Raw genomic sequence first — 21,068 nt, forward strand, 5'->3', positions numbered from 1 at the left:
TGACAGCAATAACCACCCATGAACAGGGCCTCATAAGCTCTTTACCTACCCATAGGGAGAATACCAGCTTCTTTTCCAAGAGGAGTAAGGCCTTGAAACAGTACACTTACTCAGATATGCTCAGCTACTCATCTCTCCCAGAGAGGAACTCCTTACTCTTACCAACCTAGGAGATGGTGCTAGAAATCTATCAGAATGGCCAAAATAAAACATAGTGCTAATACCAAATGCTGGCAAGGATGAGAGAAACTGGATCACTCAAACATTGCTGGTGGGAATATAAAATGGTACAGCCATTCTGGAAATGAATATGGCACTTTTTTTACAAAACTAAATATGTGTTTACCATATGACCCAGCAACTGCACTCCTGGGCATGTATCCCAGAAATGAAAACCTTATGTTCACACAAAAATCTGTACAAAAATGTTCACAGCAGCTTTATTTATAATAGCCCCAAACTATAAACAACACAAATGTCCTCCAGTGGGTGAATGGTTTAACAAACTGGTATGTTCATAACATGGAAGACTACTCAGCAGTAAACGGAATGAAGTATTGATACATGCAACAATTTGGATGGAGCTCAAGAGAATTATGCTGAATGAAAAAAGGCAATCCCAAAAGGTGACATGATTTCTTTTATATAACATTCTTGAAATGACAAAATAATAGAGACAGAGAACAGATTAGTGGTTGCCAGAGGGAAGAGAGGGGAGGGGGAGGGAGTTGGCTGTGGTTATAGAAGGGTAGCACAAGGGATCCCTGTGATGGAACTGTTCTGTATCTTTGAATATGGTAGCGGTTACATGAGTCTACATGGGATAAAATTTCATAGAACTAAATAAACATATACATGAAGGGCTGAAGGTAAAACTGGTAAAATCTGAATAAGGTCAGTGCATTGTATTAACAGAAACACAAGGCTAGTTTAACAACAAAAAAACAATCAATGTAATTGACCATATTAGAAGATTAAAAAAGAAAAACACATACGATCATTTCAAAAGATGCCAAAAAAAATTTGACAAAATCCAACATCCATTTCCAATAAAAACTCTCATCAAACAAGGAATAGAAGAGAAGTCTGTCAAGCTGATAAAGGGCAGCTATAAAAAATTTATACTTAGGAAGAAAGCACTCCCCCTAAGATCAGGAACAAGGAAAAGATGTCCACTCTCACCATTTAAATTCATCGTTGCACTGGGTGTTCTCGCTGGTGCAATGAGGCAAGAAAAAGAGAGTAAACACATACTGACTGGAAAGACAGAAATAAAAACTATACTTATTCACAAATAACATGATTATTTATGTAGAAAATCCTAGAGAATCTACAAAAAAGCTACTGGGACTAAGAAGTTAAGTTTTGCAAGATTACCAGATATAAGATCACTAAACATAAATTAATTGTATTTCTATGTACTATCTACAAACAATTTAAAATTAAAATTTAAAAATAGCTTAATTTAAATAGCATCAAAAATATGAAATACAGAGGATAAATCTGACAAGAGATGCATAAGACCTGTATACTAAACACTACAAAACGATGCTGACAAAAATTAAAGTCCCACGCAAATAGAGAGCTTTACTGTGCTCATGTATTGGATGACACAGTACTATCTACATAAGTTCTCTGCATACTGATGTAGATTCAACTCAATCCCAATCAAAATCCCAGCAGCCTTTTTTTGTGAAAATTGCCAAGCTGATTCTAAAATCCATATGGAAATGTAAAGAATCGAGAATAACTATAACAACTTGGAAAAAGAAAAAATGTTGGAGGATTTATACCAGCTGAGTTCCAGACTTAATATAAAGCTACAGTAATCAAGACTATGTGGTATTGGCATCAAGACAGAGCAAGAGAGGAGTGGAAAAAAAAGAGTCCAGATACAGGCCCATATACATGCAGGTCAAGTGATTCACCACAAAGGTACATAGATAATCCAGCAAAGACAGGGTTATCTTTGCAATAAATGGAGCTGGAAAAACTGGGTGTCTGTATGCAAAAAAACGTACTTAAATCCAGATCTGGTATCAAATATAAAAAGTTACTCAAAATAGGTTATAGACCTAAAAGTAAAATAAAAATTATAAAACTTCTAAAAGAAAAAATATATGAAAACCTTTTTGACTTAGTTTAGGCAAAGATTTCTTAAATACATCACCAAAAGTGCAATTCATGAGAGAAAAAATTGAAACTTGGACTTCAAAATTAAGACTTTCTCTTTGAAAGACACTATTAAGAGAATGAAAAGAAAGCCACACAGAAAATATTTATAAATCAAATAAATGATAAAGACTTTTATACAGAATATATGAAAAACTTTCAAAACTCAATAATAAAAAAAAATAAGAAACCAATTTTTTAAATGGGCAAAAGATTTGAAAAGACACTTCACTAAAGAAGATATCCAGATGGCAAATAAGCACATAAAAAGATTCCCAACATCATCAGTCATTAGGAAAATGTCAAGTAAAACCACAGTGAGATGCTACTACACAGCCATGAGAATGTCTAAAATTAAAATAATAATACCAAGTGTTGACAAAGATGTGTTGCATCTGGAACTGGCATACACTGCTGGTGGGAATATGAAATGGTACAGCCACTTTGGAAAACAATTTGTGAGTTTCCTAAAAAGTTAAATATATACTGTATCATACAACCCAGCCATTCCAGTCCCAAGTATTTGTCCAAAAGAAATGAAAACATACGTCCAAAGAATTGTCATGAATGTTCATATAGGCTTTACTTGTATTCGTCAAACACTGGGGACTACCCAAATGTCTCTCAACAGGTGAATGGTTAAAGAAATTGTGATCTAGCTATATAATGAAATACTACTCAGCAATAAAAAAATGAACTATTGATACATATAACATTATGGATGAAACTCAAAATAATCATGTTGAGTGAAAGAATCCAGTATGTATTCTGTATGATTCAATATACATAAATTCTAGAAAATGCAAACAAATCCATAACGATAGAAAGCAGATCAGTGATTGCCTAGGTAGGGGAGGAGAGGGAGGTGAGGGAGGGGTGGGAGGTAGCGATTACAATGAGACACAACGAGACTTCAAGGTGATAGGTATTCTCGGTATTTGGATTGTGGTGATGGTTTCGTGGCTGTATACATATGTCAAAACTTACCAAATTTTTCACTTTAAATACATGCAGGTTATTATACTTTAGTAATATCCCTTATAATGATCCCTTACTTATTATACCATAATAATACCTTATAGCATAATAACACTTTTATATTTTACCATAATTATACCTTATATAATAATTCTTTTTTCAAAAAGACAAAAGCAGAGTTTGCTGTAAAGTACAAGTCCAGATATATGGTTGTATTTAGAAGAAAAAAAATAACAAAACAAAAATAAAATGCCAGTAATGTGAAAAAAAAAAAGAATGAAAAAAGATAAATCAGGCAAAAATTTATCCTTGTATCCCAAAATTCACATAATATTAATTCCAGTTGGATTAAAGACCTAAACGTTTCCAGAATTTATATGGAATTTCTACAAATCAATAACAGAAAGAAACAGCCCAATTTAAAAGTAGGTGTTTCCTTGAGCAGTCAAATCAGAGAAGGAAACACCAGTGGCTGATCAGCTTGGGAAAGATGTTCATGCTCACGGGAGAGCAAGTGAAACTCTATGAGATTCACCCCAAACCGAAGAGGGGAAAAATGAGGTCTGACGATACCTAAATCAATACTGACAACAATACTGTCGACACTGACAATACCAGTGTTGGTGAGGTGTGGAACAAGAGCTCTCATCACTGTTGGGGGGCATGTGAAGTGGCCTACCAGCCCCGGAACACAACGTGGTGTAACCTAGTCAGGTTGAGTCTACACATGCCTATGAACCAGCTACTGCATCCTGGGCATGCATCTTGAGAGAAACTCGCATGTGTTTCCAAGGAAGTAACAAGAATATACAGTAGCAACATTATTTAATAGCCAAAAATTGGAAATAACTTAAATGTCCAAAAGAAAGGAAGTGACAATTCAACTGCATTAAAATAGAAATATTCCTATAATGGAATCATGTAACAGTTTTAAAAAGTATAAACTAAACCTACGCACTTTAACATGAATGAATCTCACATAAAGTCAGTGAACAGTCATGTTCCAGAAGGAAGTGTACAATATACTATGTGCAGAGAAGTTTACAAACATGCAAAACAACACTTCTACGGCTGAAGGACCCATTGAGTAGGAAAAAGGATGAAGGCAGTCACGGGCATGCTACTGCAGAAACGGAATTCCCAGGGGCAGGTGGAGGAGCAGGACACAACCAGGAAGGTACGGGGCTGTCACCAGGTCTTACAACATTCTATTTCTCAGGCTGCAGGCTGGCACACTGGCACTCACATAATTCTCCACACCTTGTTGTAATCTTAAATAATCCATCATAAAATAAAAGAAACAAATTGGAGTTTATGGGGTAGAATCGATGTACAAAAAAGTTATCAGGTTAAGAACAGAAACTGCAGTCTCTAGCAGGTGCCACTGACTTAGTCTCAGAGGCAAATGCTATGTTGAAGATCAGGCCGACCAACAAAAGCCCAGGAACGGGGAGATCCTAGATGCGCTGGAGAGGGGACGCCAGGTGAGCGGAGGGAGGCTCCCTGGGGGAGGAGGGTGGCGGACGCCAGAGAAGCCCTGTCTAGGGTGAGCACGATGGCATGAAGGGAGGCCTGGAGAAGCCTTCCTCCCTAGGAGCTCTCAGGCGCTCCTCCTTCCTCACCTGCTGAGGACCCTACTGCCCTCTCCTTGTGCGCCCACTGCTTCCCACTCACCTGGACAAAGGTCCAGCAGACGTTCGCTCTCCTCTCTCCAGGGCTCGTCCTCTTGCTCCAGTTGTGTGATGAGTTTGGGTTTGGAAAAGGCAATTCCTTTTGGGAATTGAAACAGGGAAAGAAACTGAGGTGACCTTGGGTTAGAGGCTTAAGAGGCTATCAGAGCACTCAGAGTCAACGAGGGAATGCAATAATCCAGAAGTGGGTTGGGAAGCATGGAGGGGCAGCAAAGGCTCTCTGAACGCTGAGAAAGGATGTCTAAGGAGTGGGGGTATCCTGGATCTAAAGGCAGTGTACTGATTCTCCCCTGTGCTCGAGTGAATATAAATACTCCCCCATTTGAAGCAAGATCACTTCAGAGGAGGAGCGCGGCCTGGGGAGAAGCCTGAAAATGCAGTGTCAGACACCACACACACACACACAACTTCATTATTTTCAACTCTATAGAATCCAGACGCTCTCTGGGGGTATAGGGAAAATACGTTTTTCTTTCTGAGCCAAAAGCATGACAGCTGCTACATAAAATCTTAAGACGCCCACAGGCAGAGTCTCAGACCCGAGACAGGCCATCCTTACCCAGTGACACCAAGTGGCTGTAGTTCTCCAGCATTACATCCCGATACAGGGTCCTCTGAGCAGGGCTCAGGAGCTTCCACTCCTTCTGGGTGAAGGCCACAGCCACGTCCCTGAAGGCCATTAATGCCTGTAACACAAACACATCCCTGCTCACCCAGGAGCCAGCCATGCCCACCAGTCAACTCAGCCTTAGCCACCAACCAGGGCTGAGGCAGCAAGAAGGCTGGCGTGGGGTATCCAGGTGAGATCCATAGATCCTGCTTTTAACCTGAACCCTGGTGCCATGTGTTCAAGACTATTAATCCCCTTCACATATTGCTGGTGGGTCTGTCTTGGGGTTCTCTATTCTGTTCTATTGATCTCTACATCCACAACACTGTCAAAAACACAGTTTTGATTACCTAAGCTATATAGTAGGTCTTGAAATCAGGTAGACTGATTCCTCTCACATTATTCTTCATTTTAAAGGTTATTTTAGCTATTCTAGGGCATGTGCCTTTCCATACACATTTTAGAATAATCTTGTCTATATCTACCAAAAAAACTTTGCTGGAATTTTGACAAGATTTGCGTTAAACCTGTCTATCAATTTGGGGAGAACTAACATCTTCACTATGTTGACTCTTCAAATCCATGGACATGATATGTCTCTCCATTTATTGAGATGTTCTTTGATTTCTTTCATTAGCATTTTGTGGTTTTCAGCATGCAAATCCTATATATGTTTTGTTGAATTGACACCTAAGAATTTCTTCATTTTTTTTTTTTAGTGATTTTTAATGGTATTGTATTTTTAGTTTTAGTGACATTTTCATTGCTATGATACAGAAATACAATTGTCTGTATGTTTATCTTGACTCCTGCAACCTGGCTGAACTCACTTACTAGGTCTAGGGGTTTTTTTTCTCCTAGGTTCCTTGAGATTTTTTACACAAACAATCATATTGTCTGCATATAGGGACAGTTTTATTTCTTCCTTTATAATCTGTATGCATTTTATTTCATTTTCCCGCCTTATTGTAGAACTTCTAGCACAATAATGAGTAAGAGGGGTGAGAGCAGACATCCTTGCCCTGTTCTTGATACGAGGAAGAAAGCATTATGTCTCACAGCATTAAGAATACTGTTCTACAATGAGATAACACATCCCATCCATTCGGAGAGCTATCACCAAAGAAATGGAAAACAACAAGTCTGGGCAGGGTGTGGAGAAATTGCAACCTTTGTGCATTGCTGGCTGGAAAAGTAACATGGTGCAGTTTCTGTGGAAAAGAGTTCAGTGAAAGTTCCTCAAAAAGTTAAACATACAATTTACCATATGATCCAGCAATTCCACTCCTAGGAATTGAAAGCAGGGACTCAAACAGATACTTGTACACCAATGTCCATAACAGCATTATAACACACAACTCATTATAACACAATAACTCAAAGGTGGAAACAATCCAAATGTCCATCAATAGATAAAGAAAATGTATAGTAATATGCACACAATTGTGTACTATTTGGCCTTAAAAAGGAAAGAAATTGTCATACATGCTACATCAGAGATTAGCCTTGAAAACATTATGCTCAGTGAAATAAGCCAGTCACAAAAAGACAAATATTGTTTGATTCTACTTGCAGGAGGTACCTAGAATAGGCAAAGTCATGGGGACAGAAAGTAAAATAGAGGTTACCAGCAGCTGGGGGAGTGGGGAATGGGAGTTAGTGTTAACGGATATAGAGTTTCCGTTTGGGAAGATAAAATAGTTCTGGAAATGGATGGTGACAATGGTGGCACAACACTGTGAATGCACTTAATGCCACTCAACCGTACACTTCAAAATCGTTAAAATGGTAAATTTTATGTTGTGTATATGTTAACGATAAAAAAAAGAATGTTAGCTACAGATTTTTTGTGGATGTCCCTAATCAAGTAGAGGAGTTCCCCTCTGTTCCTATTGGTTAAGATTTTTTTCCCCACAAATAGTTGTTGAATTCTATCAAATGCTTTTACTGCATCAACTGATATAATCATGTGGTTTTTCTTCTTTAGGCTGTTAATATGGTGGATTACACTCATTGAGTCAAACATAGAACCAGTCCTGCATCCCTGGAGTAAACTGTACTTGGTACAGTACAGTTTGGTAATGGTGGTACTGGTGTATAATTATATTTATATATTGTTGAATTCAATTTGCTAATATTTTGTTAAGGATTTACATGTCTATATTCATGAGATATTGATCTATTTTCGTTTCTACTGTCCTTGTCTGGTTTGGGTAATACCTTGTCTGGATTGGTATCAGGGTAATACCTACTCCATAAAGTAAATTGGAAAGTGTTCCCCCCTCTTCTATTTTCTGTAAGAAATTATGTAGCATTGGTGTTAAGTCGTCTTTAAACATTTGGCAGAATTCTACAGTAAAATCACCTGGGCCTACAGATTTCTTCTGTGGGAGTTTTTAAATTACAAATTGGACTTCCTTAATAGTTATAGGGCTATTCAAATTATCCATTCCACATTGGGTGTGTTAAGGTAGTTTGTATTTTTCAAGGAATTGGTCCATTTCATTTAAGCTGTTAAATTTATGGGTGTAGAGCTGTTTATAATATTCTCTTATTATTCTTTTGATGGCTACAGAGTATACAGGTATATCCCTTGTTTCATTCCTGATACTGGTAATTTGTGTCTACTCTTTTTCTTAGTCTTGCTAGAGGTTTGTCAACTTTATTGTTTTCAAAGCAGCAGCTCTGTTTCACTGATTTTCTATTTTTGTTTCTCAATTTCATTGATTTCTGCCTTTACCACTATTATTTCCTTCTATTTGTTTCCTTTGAGTTTTTTGCACTTATTTTTCTAGGTTCTTGAGGCAGAAGCTTAGATTATTGACTTGAGACTGTGCCTCTTTTCTAACATACGCTTTTAGTGTTACAGGTTTGCCTCTTGGGACTTCTTTAGCTGCATCCCATATACTCTGATATACTGGATTTTCCTTTTCATTCACTTTCATGATTGTTTTTATTTCCCTTGAGGCTTCATTTTTGGTGCATGGATCATTGAGAAGTATGTTGCTTATTTTCCAAGTGTTTGGCGATTTTTCTGTTAACTTTCTCTTACTGATTTCAAGTTCGATTCCATTGTGGTCAGAGAATCTGTATAATTTCAATTCTTTTCATTTGTTAGAGTAAACAAACTTTTATGTTTTGTGTTGTATTATGTATGTATTCTGATTTATGGCCCAGGATATGTCTATCTTGGTATATGTGTCCACTGGCACTTGAAAAGCATGTGCACTCTGTTATTGTTGGGTGGAATGGTCTATAAATATTGATTCAATTCTGTTGGTTGATGGTATTGATGAGTTCCTACTGATTTTTGGTCTAATTATTCTATCGATCATATAGAGAAGGGTGTTGAAGTCTCAATTAATTGTTGATTTGTCTATTTCTCCATTCAGTTTTCCTTTCACATATTTTAAAGCTGTTATTTGATGTAAGCACAATGCGGATCTCTAATCTTCCTGGTGAGCTGACCCATTTATCACCCTCTCTGTCTGGTAACCTTCTTTGCTTTGAAGTCTACCTTACCTGACATGAATACAGCCACTCTTCTTTCTTTTGATTAATGTTTGCATGATGTGTCTTTTTAAACCCTTTTACTTTTAACCTGCCTACACTGTAGTATTCAAAGTGAGTTTCATTTAGACAGGATATAGGGTTTCTTTAATCCACTGTGTCAGTCTCTCTTTTTAGCTGGCCTATTGAGACCACTTTATTTTGTTCGTTTTCTTTGCTTTTTGCTTCTCAGTTTTCTTACTATTGACTTCTTGTGGGTTATTTGAACTTTTCAGAATTCCATTTTGATTTATCTAGTGTTTTCTAGTAGATCTCTTTGTATAGCTTTTTTAGCGGTTGCTCTAGGTGCTACATTACATATACATAACTTATCAGTGTACTGGGGACGTTATCGTACCAGTTTGAATGAAGTATAGAAACTTTACGTCCCATACATCCTCTCCCCTTCCTGTTTAAAATATAATTCTCTCCTCCTTCCAGAGCTGCAAGGGCACAAATGTTAGATATTTTGTTATACTCCCACAGTTCTTAACTCTATTCATTCTCTTCCCAGTATATTTTCTCCCTGTTGTATAGAATGCATAACTTCTATTGTTCTGTCTTCTAGTTCACTGATTTCTCTGTTCCCTCTGATCTGCTGGTAAGCCCATCTACTACTGAGCCTTTTCTTTCAGGTATGTATTTTTCAGTTGTAATATTTCCATATATGTAATCGCAATATCTTCTATTTCTTTGCAGAGGCTTTCTAATTTTTCATTTATCTCCAGTGTGTTCTTTTGGCTGTGGATACCCAGTTGTCCGAGCACCATTTGTATAAAGACTGTACTTTTCCAATTGAATGGTCTTGGCAACCTTGTCAAAAATCAATTGACCGTATATGTGAGGGTTTTTTTTTTTCTGGGTTCTCAATTCTATTCCATTGATCTATATGTCTAACCTTCTACCAGGACAACACTGTTTTCGTTACTGTCGCTTTGTACTTAGCATTGAAATCAGGCAGTGTGAGTCCTCCAACTTTGTTTTTGTTTTTTTCCGCTAAGATTCTTTTTTTTTCCCCCCAAAGCCCCAGTACATAGTTGTCTGTCATAGCTGCACATCCTTCTAGTTGCTGTATGTGGGATGCGGCCTCAGCATGGCTGGAGGAGTGGTGCCTCGGTGCGCACCCGGGATCCGAACCCGGGCCGCCGGCAGCGGAGAGCACGCACTCAACTGCTAAGCCACGGGGCCGGCCCTCCGCTAAGATTCTTTTGGCTATTCAGGTTCCTGTGAGATTCCAAATGGATTTTAGGATAGGCTTTTCTATTTCTGTAATAAACAAAAATGGGATTTTGATAGGAATTGTATTGAATCTACAGATCACTTTGGGTAGTACTGTCATCTTAGCAATATGAAGTCTTCTAAACCATAAGCCTGGGAGGTCTTTCCATTAATTTAGGTCTTCCTTAATTTCCTCCAGCAATGTTTTGTAGTTTTCAGTGAAGAAGTCTTTTGCCTCCTTGGTTAAATTTATTGCTGAGTATTTTATTCTTCTTGATGCTGTTGTAAATGGAATTTTAAAGAATACTTGCTGTTTGGATAGTTCATTGGAAATGTACAGAAATACAACTCACTTTTGCATGTTGATTTTGTATCCTGCAACTTTGTTGAATTCGTTTATTAGCTCTAACAATTTTTTGTGTGTGTGTGGATTCTAGGGTTTTGTAGATATGAGATAATGTCTTCAGTGAAGAGATAATTTTACTACTTTACAATTTGGATGTCTTTTTTTTTTCTTGCCTAATTACTCTAGTTAAACTGCCAGTACCATGTTGAACAGATGTGGCAAAAGCAGGCATCCTATCTTGTTCCTGTGCTTCAGGGGAAAGCTTTCAGTCTTTCACCATTAAGAACAATGTTAGTGTCGATTTTTTATATATGGCCTTTATCGTGTTAAAGATGTTTCCTTGTATTCCTAGTTTACTGAATTTTTTTTGTGTGTGTGAGGAAGATTAGCCCTGAGCTAACATATGCTGCCAATCCTCCTCTTTTCGCTGAGGAAGATTGGTCCTGGGCTAACATCCATGCCCATCTTCCTCTACTTTATACGTGGGACGCCTGCCACAGCATGGCTTGATAAATGGTGCATAGGTCCACACCCAAGATCCAAACCTGTGAACCCGGGGCCGCCGAAGCGGAGAGTGCGAACTTAACCACTACATCACTGGGCCAGCCCTTACTGAATGTTTTTTATGGTGAAAGGATGTTCAATTTTGTCAAATGCTTTCTCAGCATCAATTGAGATGATCACGTCGTTTTTATCCTTCATTCTCTTAATGTGGTGTATTACAGGATTGATTTTACTATGTTGAAACATCCTTGCATTCTGGGAGTAAATCTTACTTGGTCATGAGGTACAATCCTTTTAATATGCTGCTGAATCAGGTATGGGAATATTTTGGTGAGGATTTTTGCATCTATATTCTTAAGGGATATTAGCCTGTCGTTTTCTTTTCTTGTAATGTCTTTGTCTGACACCTCTGGTCTCAGAGTAACATTGTCCTCATAGAATGAATTAGGACATCTCCTCTCCAATATTTTGGAATACTTTGAGAAAGGTTCATGTTAACTCCTTTTTTTATGTTTGGTAGAATTAGCAAGTGAAGCCATGTGGTCAAGAGATTTTCTCTGCTGGGAGGTTATTACTGATTCAATATCCTCACTAGTTATAGGTCTATTCAGAATTTCTATTTTTTCCTGAGTCAGTTTAGATAGACGTGTGTTTCTAGAAATTTGTCCATTTTGCCTTGGGTAGCCAATTTGTTGGCATGTATCTGTATTCCCTTATAATCCTTCTTTATTTTTAAAAAATTGACAGTAATGTCTCCAATTTCATTTCTGACTTTAGTAATTTGAGTCTTCTTTTTTTTTGTTAGTCAGTCTAGATCAAAGGTTTGTTAATTTTTTTAAGGAACCAACTTTAGGTTTCATTGATTGCTCTCTCATTTTTCTATTCTCTATTTTATTTTACCTTTGTTCTAACCTTTATTATTTCCTTCCTTCTGCTAGCTTGGGATTAGTTTGTTCTTCTTTTTCTAGTTATTTAAGGTATGCAATTAGGTTATCGATTTGAGATCTTTCTTCCATTTTAGTGTATGCATTTACAGCTATAAATTTGCCTCCAAGCATTGCTTTCACTGTATTCCATAAGTTTTGGTATATCATGTTTTCATTTTCATTCAAGGTATTTTCTTTCTCTTGTGATTTCTTCTTTGATACATTGGTTGTTTAAGAATGTGCTACTTACTTTCCACATACTTGTGAATTTTCCAGAGTTCCTTCTGTTATTCATTTCTAGTTTCATTCCACTGTGATCAAAAAAGTTACCTTGTATGATTTCAATAATTTCAAACTTATTAAGACTTACCTTGTGGCCGAACATATGGTCCATCCTAAAGAATGTTCTATGTGCACTTGAGTAGAAAGTATATTTTACAGTTCTTGGGTGGAATGTTCTGTATATATCTGTTAGGTGCAATTGATATATAGTGTAGTTCAAGTTCTATATTTCCTTATTGATCTGTCTGGCTGCCCTATTCATTATAGAAAGTCAGATTTTAAAGTCTTCAACCATTATTGTAGAACTACTTTTCTCTTCAATTCTGTCCATTTTTACTTCATATATTTTGAGACCATATTGTTAGGTATGTACAGATTTATAATTGTTATATCTTCTTTCTGTAGTCAACGTTTTATCAACATATGATGTCCTTCTTAATCTCTTGTAACCTTTTTTTGATTTAAAGTCTATTTTGTCTCACAACACAGCCATTCCAGCTCTCTTCTGGTTACTATTTGTATGGAATATCTTTTCCCATCCTTTTACTTCCAACTTCTTTATGTCCTTATATCTAAAGTTAGTCTGGTGTAGGCAGCATACACACAGATCTTGGTTTTTTATAATCCAGTCTGCTAATCTATGCCTTTGATTGGGGAGTTCATCTCATTTACATTAAATGTGATTACTGAAAAGGATTTACTTCTGCCCTTTAGTGTTTTCTGTCTTTTATATCTTTTGTTCCTCAATTCCTCCATTACTGCCCTTTTTAAAAATAATTTATTGTTTTTTTCTAATATGTAACACTTTTATTCCTTTCTTTCCTTTTCTGTATATTTTTCAGTATTTTCTTAGTGGTTTTCTTGCGGACTACAATTAACACATTAAACTTGTAAAATCTACCAACTTAGTTTCAAGAGTATATAAACATTCTGCTCCTATACTTTTGTAACCCTCTCTCTTTATTTTTTAATTTTAAAATTTTACCTTAATACCTACATATTTTCATTGCAAATAAGTGATCAATAAAAGGTTTTTAAAACATAAAAAGTATTACATTTGGAAAACCTTTTATGGGAGAGTAGAACATAAAATAAGTTAGGGATGATAAAAGAACAATGTGGAATTACCAAATGTTAAAGAGCTCATTCCTGTAATTTTATTTTATTCTTATTTATTTTTATTGAGGTAACATTGGTTTATAACATTATATAAATTTCAGGTGTATATCATTATATTTCTATTTCTGTGTAGATCACATCATGTTCACCACCCAAAGACCAATTACCATCCAGCACCATACACATGTGCCTAGTCACCCCTTTTGCCCTCCTCCCTCCCTCTTCCCCTCTGGTAACCACTAATCTAATTTCTGTATCTATGTTTGTCGCTGTTGTTGTTGTTATCTTCTATTTATGAATGAGATCATACAGTATTTGACTTTTTCCCTCTGACTTATTTTGCTCAGCATAATACCCTCAAGGTCCATCCACGTTGTCACAAATGGCAAGATTTCATCTTTTTTATGGCTGAGGAGTATTCCATTGTGTATATATACTACACCTTTATCCATTTGTTCCTTGATGGGCACTTGGGTTGTTTCCAAGTCTTGGCTATTGTGAATAACGCCACAGTGAACATAGGGGTGCATATATCTTTACGCATTCACGTTTTCATGATCTTTGGATAAATGCCCAGTAGTGGAATAGCTGGACCATATGGCAGTTCTATTCTTAATTTTTTGAGGAATCTCCATACTGCTTTCCATAGAGGCTGCACCAGTTTGTATTCCCACCAGCAGTGTATGAGAGTTCCCTTTTCTCCACATCCTTTCCAACATTTGTTATTTCTTGTCTTGTTAATTATAGCCATTCTGACGGGCATCAGGTGGTATCACACTGTAGTTTTGATTTGCATTTCCCTAATACTTAGTGATGTTAAACATCTTTTCATGTGCCTGTTGGCCCTCTGTATATCTTCGTTGGAAAAATGTCTGTGCCTATTTTTTTGCCCATTTTTTAATTGGGTTGTTAGTTTTTTGTTGTTGAGATCTCCTCTTATTTTATAATTGTCACATTACATCTTTATATTTTGTATGCCCATTAACATAAATTTATAATTACTTTGTGCATTTGCCTTAAATCATATAAGGAAAAGCAGAAATTACAAACCAAACAAAACCTACAATACTGGCTTTTATATTTACCTATGAAGTCAACTTTCTTAGTGTTCATTTTTCTTTTTTATAGTTTAGAGTTACAGTCTAGTGTCTTTTCATTTCAGCCTAATGCATTCTTTGCAGAGTGGGTCCACTGTTGAGCTCTCTCAGGTTTTATCTGGAAATATCTTTAATTTCTCCTTCATTCTTGACGGATAATTTGCTGGATACAGAATTCTTAGTTGATAGTTTTTCTTACAAGACCTTAAATATGTCATCCCACTGACTGGTGGCCTCCACGGTTTCTGATGAGAAATCAGCTGTTTAATCTCATTGAGGATCCTATGTAGGTAACAAATAACTTCTCACTTGCTGATTTCAAAATTCGGTCTTTGTCTTTGGGTTTGGACATTTTGACTATAATATGTTTAGGTGTGGATCTTTTGAGTTTATCCTGTTTGGAGTGTCTTGAGCTTCTTGGACGTACAAGATTTATGTCTTTCATCAAATTTGGGAAGTTTCTGGAAATTATTCTTAGAAATTTTCTTTCTCTCTCCTTTCCCTCTGCAATTCCCATCACAGGTATGTAAGTACACCTGATGGTGTGTCACAGGTCTCTTAAGCTCTGTTCATTTTTCATTATTCTTTTCTCTTTCTGTCCCTTAGAATTGATCATCTCAATTGAACTATTTTCAAGTTCACTGACTCTATTATGCCTGCTTAAATATGTCACTGAACTCCCATAACGAATTTTTCACAGTAGTTATTACACTTTGCAGCTCAAGGATGTCTATATGGTTCCTTTTTATAATTTCTCTTTACTAACATTCTCTATTTGTTCAAACATTGTTGACCTAGTTCCTTTAGTCCCATGTCCAGGGTTTCCTTTAGCTCTTCGTGCATATTTAAGATAGTGGATATAGAGTTTTTGTGCCCAAACTTCCTCACGGACAGTCAGCAGGCAGGAAGTTTAAAATGCTACAGCATTCTCCTGCCAGAGTCAGAGCTTCTTTCTTCACCACATCTTCCGGTTTCGACTAGATTCCAAAGTTCTACAAAAGTTAATTCTGACAGTGTTTGGCAGCTCAATTAGTTGCTTTTGGGCTGGTAGAGAGCCATGAATTTCCCTACTCAGCCATTTTTGATGATACAAGGCTTTTTAATTGTATGATCCCATTTATATGAAATATCCACAAAAGGTAACTCCAGAGAGACAAAGCAGGTTAGTGGTTGCCAGTGTCTGGGGAGAGGAGCAAATGGGGAGTGACTGCTTAATGACAGCTTTGGGAGTACTGAAAAAATGCTGGTATTAGAGAGAGGTGATGGTTGCACAGCATTGTCAATGTACTAAATGCCACTGAATTGTACATTTAATAATGGTTAATTTTATGTTATGTGAAATTCACATCAATAAAATTTTTTAAGTCACTTCAAGGAGATGTGTTTCCAAGGGCACTTTCTATAACATGGCCCAGAATACCAATACCTTCAACAAATTAGAAACAGAGTATTCACAGGGCTCTCACCACCCTATGTACATTCACTGAGTATCATCAGAACTTCCCCCATGTTCCTTACTCTTCTTAGTGTTAATACGCTGATGCGGAGTCAGGCTTCATGTGGGTGTAGCACATGGAAGCTTCCTGTATGTCACTCGTATGTATGACCTATCTCCCTCTATCAATTCTCTGATACTGAAATCTAGAGTTTCACATTCAATGTATTTATAGAGTTCTTTCCACATCTGTGAATTTTCACTTGTGGATTATCTGATGCTTGTAGTGAATTTTGACTAAAGGTTTTTCCACATTCAACACATTTATGGAGTACTATGGACTGAACTGTGTCCTTCAAAAATTAATATGCTGAAGCTCTAACCCCCAATAGGTCTATATTTGGAGATAGGGCCTCTAAGGAAGGAAGGAAGGAAGGTTAAAGGAGGTCATAAAGGTAGGACCCTGACACAATAGGGCTGGTGCCTCATAAGAAGAGAAACAGACTAGAGCTCACTCTCTCTGTCTCTGCCATGTGAGCACACAGCAAGAAGGCAGATATCGGCAAGCCAGGATGAGAGTGCTCACCAGGAACCAAATCAGCTGGCACCTTGATATTAGACTTCTCAGTGTCAATAACTGTGAGAAATAAATTTCTGTTGTTTAAACCACTAGTTTATGGTATTTTGTTATGGCAGCCATAGCACACCAATACAGACTTTGGTACTGAGTGGGGTGCTGCTGTAACAAAACCTAAAAATGTGGACATGGCTTTGGAACTGTGTGAGGGGTAGAGGCTGGAAGAACTATGAGGTGCATGCTAGAGAACCAAAGATAGACATGAAGGTACTGTTGGTAGAAATACAGACATTAAAGGTGATTTTGATGAAGGCTAAGAAAGAGGAGAACTAGAGAGAAAATATAGATAATCACGAACAGAATGTTAGTAGAAATATAGACATTAAAGGCCATTCTGGCGATGTCTCAGATGGAAATGAGGAACAGTTATTGGAAACAGGAGGAAAGGTGACCCTTGTTATAAAGTGGCAAAGAACTTGACTGAACTATGTTCTAGTGTTTTGTGGAAGGCTGAACTTACGAGTGACCAGACTGGACATTTAGCTGAGGAGATTTCTAAGCAAAGTGTTGAAGGAACAGCTTACTTCCTCCCGACTGCTTATAGTAAAATGTGAGAGAAGAGAGATGAATTGAAGAGGGATTTGTTAAGCAAAAAAGAACATGAACTGAAGATCTGGAAAATTCTCAGCCTATCCACACTGCAAAAAAATGAGAAGGCTTGCTCTGAAGAGAACACTGAGGGCATGCTGAACAATGATTTGATAAAGAGATTAGTATGAATGTGAACTACAAATTTAATCAGCCACCTCAGCAGACTAGGAACAGAGATGGGATTATACCAGCAGAAACACTGCCAGCCAGGGCTAAAGTAAACAGAGAAAGCAGGATGGAATGAGGAACGCTTTGAACATGCATTATCCTTCAAGAAAAGGATAGAATTACCCAAGAAGAAAGAATGACCCTGAAGGCAACTCAGAGATTGTCAGGCCTGCCAATCCCACACCACAAGCCCAGGTGGCAAAGCTGTCCACTCATCGGTTTTAGCAGGGCTCTTGCAGAAAGCCAAGGAGGCAGGGTTGCCCCTCTGAGCCAGAGGGACACCGCCAACCCAGTGGGCCTGGAGAGTAGAACTTCAAACCAGAGGATTATTCTCTAGCCTAAAGATCTAACAGAATTTATCTTGCTAGGTTTTGGACTTGTTGGGACCTGTCACTCTATCTTCTTTCTGATTTCTCCCTTTTGGAATGGGAATGTCTATCCTATGCCTGTCCCACCATTTCATTTTGGAAATACATAACTTGTCTGGTTTCACGAGTTCACAACTGGAGAGGAATTTTGCCTTAGGATGAATGGTACCTCAATTCATGTCTCACCTATACTCTCATTTAGATGATATTTATATATGAGATTTGGGACTTTACAGTTGAAGCTGGGATGAGTTAAGACTTTTGGGGCTGGTAGGATGAACTAATGTATTTTTCCTGTGAGGAGGGCATGAATTTGGGGGACCAGGATTTGGAATGCTATGGACTACACTGTCTCCCCCAAAATCCACATGTTAAAGCCCTGACCCCAATGTGGCTGTATTTAGAGATGGGGCCTCTAAGGAAATAACTGAGGTTAAATGAGGCCATAAGGGCAGGGCCCTGACCCAACAGGAACGGTGCCTCATCAGAAGAAGAAGAGATCCCAGAGCTCTGTCTCCACCATGTGAGTCCACAGCAAGAAAGCAGTCATCTGGAAGTTGAGAATAGAGTTCTTGCCAGGAATTGAAGTGGCCAGCACCTTGATCTTGGACTTTCCAGCCCACAGAACTGTGAGGGCTAAAATTTCTGTTGTTTAAGCCACCTAGTCTGTGATATTCTTTTACGGCAGCCCCAGCACACTGATACATGGGGTTTCTCTCCAGTGAAGACTCTTTCATGCTGAGTAAGGTTTGCATTTTGATGGAAGGCTTTCCCACACCAATACATCCACTGTGGATTCTGTGGTGGTGAAGACAGTGGGACCTCTGGCTGAAGCACTCCCTACAGACACTACATTTGTATGGCTTTTTTCCCCACACTGTAAGTTCTTTGATGCTGGCCAAGCTGCGACTTCAGACAGCAACCCCTCCCATGTTCATCACATCTGTAGGGCTTCTCTCTGAAGTTGACTTCTGGTGTTGGGCCAGATGTGAGCTACATATAAAACATTTCCCACACACCTTTTACACTCACAGGGCTTCTCTTTGTGAGATTGTGAGTTTGCCTATGGAGAACAAGGTGTGAGCTTGAACTAAAGGCTATCCCACACTTACTGGATTTTCAGGGTTTCTCTCCAAAGTGGATGCTCTGATGGTGAAAGAGATTTGAACTGGATTAGAATCCTTTCTTTTCCCACATTTGTTAAATCCATAGGCTTTCTCTCCATGTGAATCTCTAACACTGAAGATAAGAATTTTGACTGAAGCTTTTTAAACATTCAGTACACTTGTAAAGTTTCTCTCCAGTATGAATCCTCTGATACTAAGTTTTGAGCTTTGAATGAAACATTTACTGCTGTTATCACACAAGTAGGGTTTCTCACCAGAAAGAATTTTCTGATGTTGCCTAAGCTCAGAATTGAATCTGAAGCTTCTTCCACAAATGACACATTTGTGGGTTCTTGCTCTTTAAGTATCACTCTTCTGTGTAGAAAGTCTGAGTTTAGACGGACATTGCTCCTATGCTCATCACATCCCTGGGTTCTTGCTCCTGCGGAATTCTTCTTGTGGAGCATGGTCACTTGCCAGGAACACAAGAGAGTTCCTCAGGGAGGGTCTTGGAGGAATCCAACCCGATCCAGTGTTACATGCTTTCCCAAAGCAGGCTCCTGAGTACCATTCCTGGAGACCATTCCCAGGGCTAATAGGAGACCAACATCTGACATTTCTCCTTTCACAAAGTAAGATGGCCTGTCTCCATCTCCATTGCAGAATTGCGTTCTGATTTAGGTTTTGTGTACACAAATATTCTCCTACTCAAACATGAGTCCACTGAAAGCAGAGCCTATGATGTTTCTGTCCTGAAGTTCTCTATCTCATTAGGCAAAGGAAGCTTTGCATTCTGGCCCTATGTGTCTGACACACAAGAAATGCAGATAAAAACCACAGCAGCTCATCAGCTGAATTGGCAAGCTAGCACTGTGCACACATGTAGTTGCCTCTATCTAAGCCTGAGAAAGCAAGCAGGTGTTGGCTCCAGGGCGGTGGTCCCAGTCACTTCCCAACTGCTAAGCCCCCTTGCCTGTCCTCAGTGCTGGTCCTTGTAACCTCACCATGAGTTGCAGACCATGAGCTTCATCATCAAGGAACAGAAAGTCAGGTGGGACGGAAAATACACGGGCCCCAACAGCAATACCCTGTCCTTCTCTCAGTCTCTCTGGGGACACCACAAGGGTCTCCCAGTTGGATGCCAGGGGTGGGGCCAGCACAGAAACCCTAGCCCCAGGTGTGGTGAAGGGCACAGCTGAAGGGCTGGTGGGGCACAACCACCAAGGTTAACCTCCTACAAGTTGTAACATATTATATTTCCATCATCATTCTGCTTGAAATATTCTCTAATTTCTCTTGCAATTTCTTCTTTGACCTAAAGATTAGTAAGGAGTGTGTTGTTTAATTTCCAAATATTTGACATTTACTTATATATCTTATTATTGATTTTGTAATATAATGTTATTAGAGTCACAGAATACTCTGCATTCTTTAAATTCTTTTAAATGTATTAAGACTTCTTTTATAGACCAGCATGTAGTCTATCTTGGTGACCACAGTGAATGTACTTGAAAATAACGTGTATTCTGTAGTTGTAGGGTGCAGTATTCTATAACTATCAATAGGGATGACCCAGTAGCTAGTTTTTTTCAGATCATCTATGTCTTTACTGATTTTTACCTAGTTGTTCTATCAATTGCTCAGAGGGGGTTAAAATCCCCTGTAATGGTACAGTTGCTTTTTTCTCCCTTTAATTCTGTCAATTATTTTGAAGCTTTGTTATTAGATACAGACACATAACTGTTATGTCTTCCTGATGAAGTGACTCTCATATCATTCAAAATTGGTCTTCCTTCTCTCCGTCTTAAAGTCTGTTTCATCTGATATTACTACATTTTCCTTTTCCTCATTGAGCATGATTACAATAGAGAGTTTAAAGTGCTTGTCTGATAATTTCATCCACAAGATGAATTATGGCATGTGAATTATATCTCAATAAAAAAATTTAAAATTTGAAAGATGGGTAAGATTCAGAATAGTCAAGGAAAGAGTAAAGGTCTAAGGATCTACATGAGGCATAGAGGGAGGCAGGGAACACAGATGCCATGAGCAAAGGAAGAGAGGGAGGAAGTCCAGGACATAGGTGGGCTGGAGCACCTGGGAGGAGGGAAAGGAAGCTGGTGGTGGAACAGAGAGCAGAGGTGTGGCAGCAGCCTGTGGTGGTTTTGAAAGTAGACAAAAAGAACACAGATACTCTACTATAGAGCTGTAGCTCACACCATTTAAAACCCTGATGTCTCCTCCTCAGTCATATTTTGTGCTGAGAATAAC

At 38.2% G+C, this 21,068-nt stretch overlaps 1 protein-coding gene across 2 annotated transcripts in view; it reads right to left on the reverse strand.

The window, feature by feature from the left end:
* Positions 1-21,068, reverse strand: part of ZNF169 (zinc finger protein 169) — a 52,301-nt gene that overhangs the window by 14,266 nt on the left and 16,967 nt on the right. For both annotated transcript variants that reach the window (XM_004442751.3, XM_014797006.2), the window contains exons 3-4: positions 5,401-5,527; positions 4,825-4,920 (exon numbers count right to left, since the gene is read on the reverse strand). In XM_004442751.3, the coding sequence (XP_004442808.2) occupies positions 4,825-4,920; positions 5,401-5,527 (223 nt within the window). The remainder of the gene's footprint in view (positions 1-4,824; positions 4,921-5,400; positions 5,528-21,068) is intronic.

The sequence above is a fragment of the Ceratotherium simum genome, chromosome 20 (assembly GCF_057802395.1).
Source record: "Ceratotherium simum simum isolate JZ-2026a chromosome 20, ASM5780239v1, whole genome shotgun sequence".
NCBI lineage: Eukaryota > Metazoa > Chordata > Mammalia > Perissodactyla > Rhinocerotidae > Ceratotherium > Ceratotherium simum.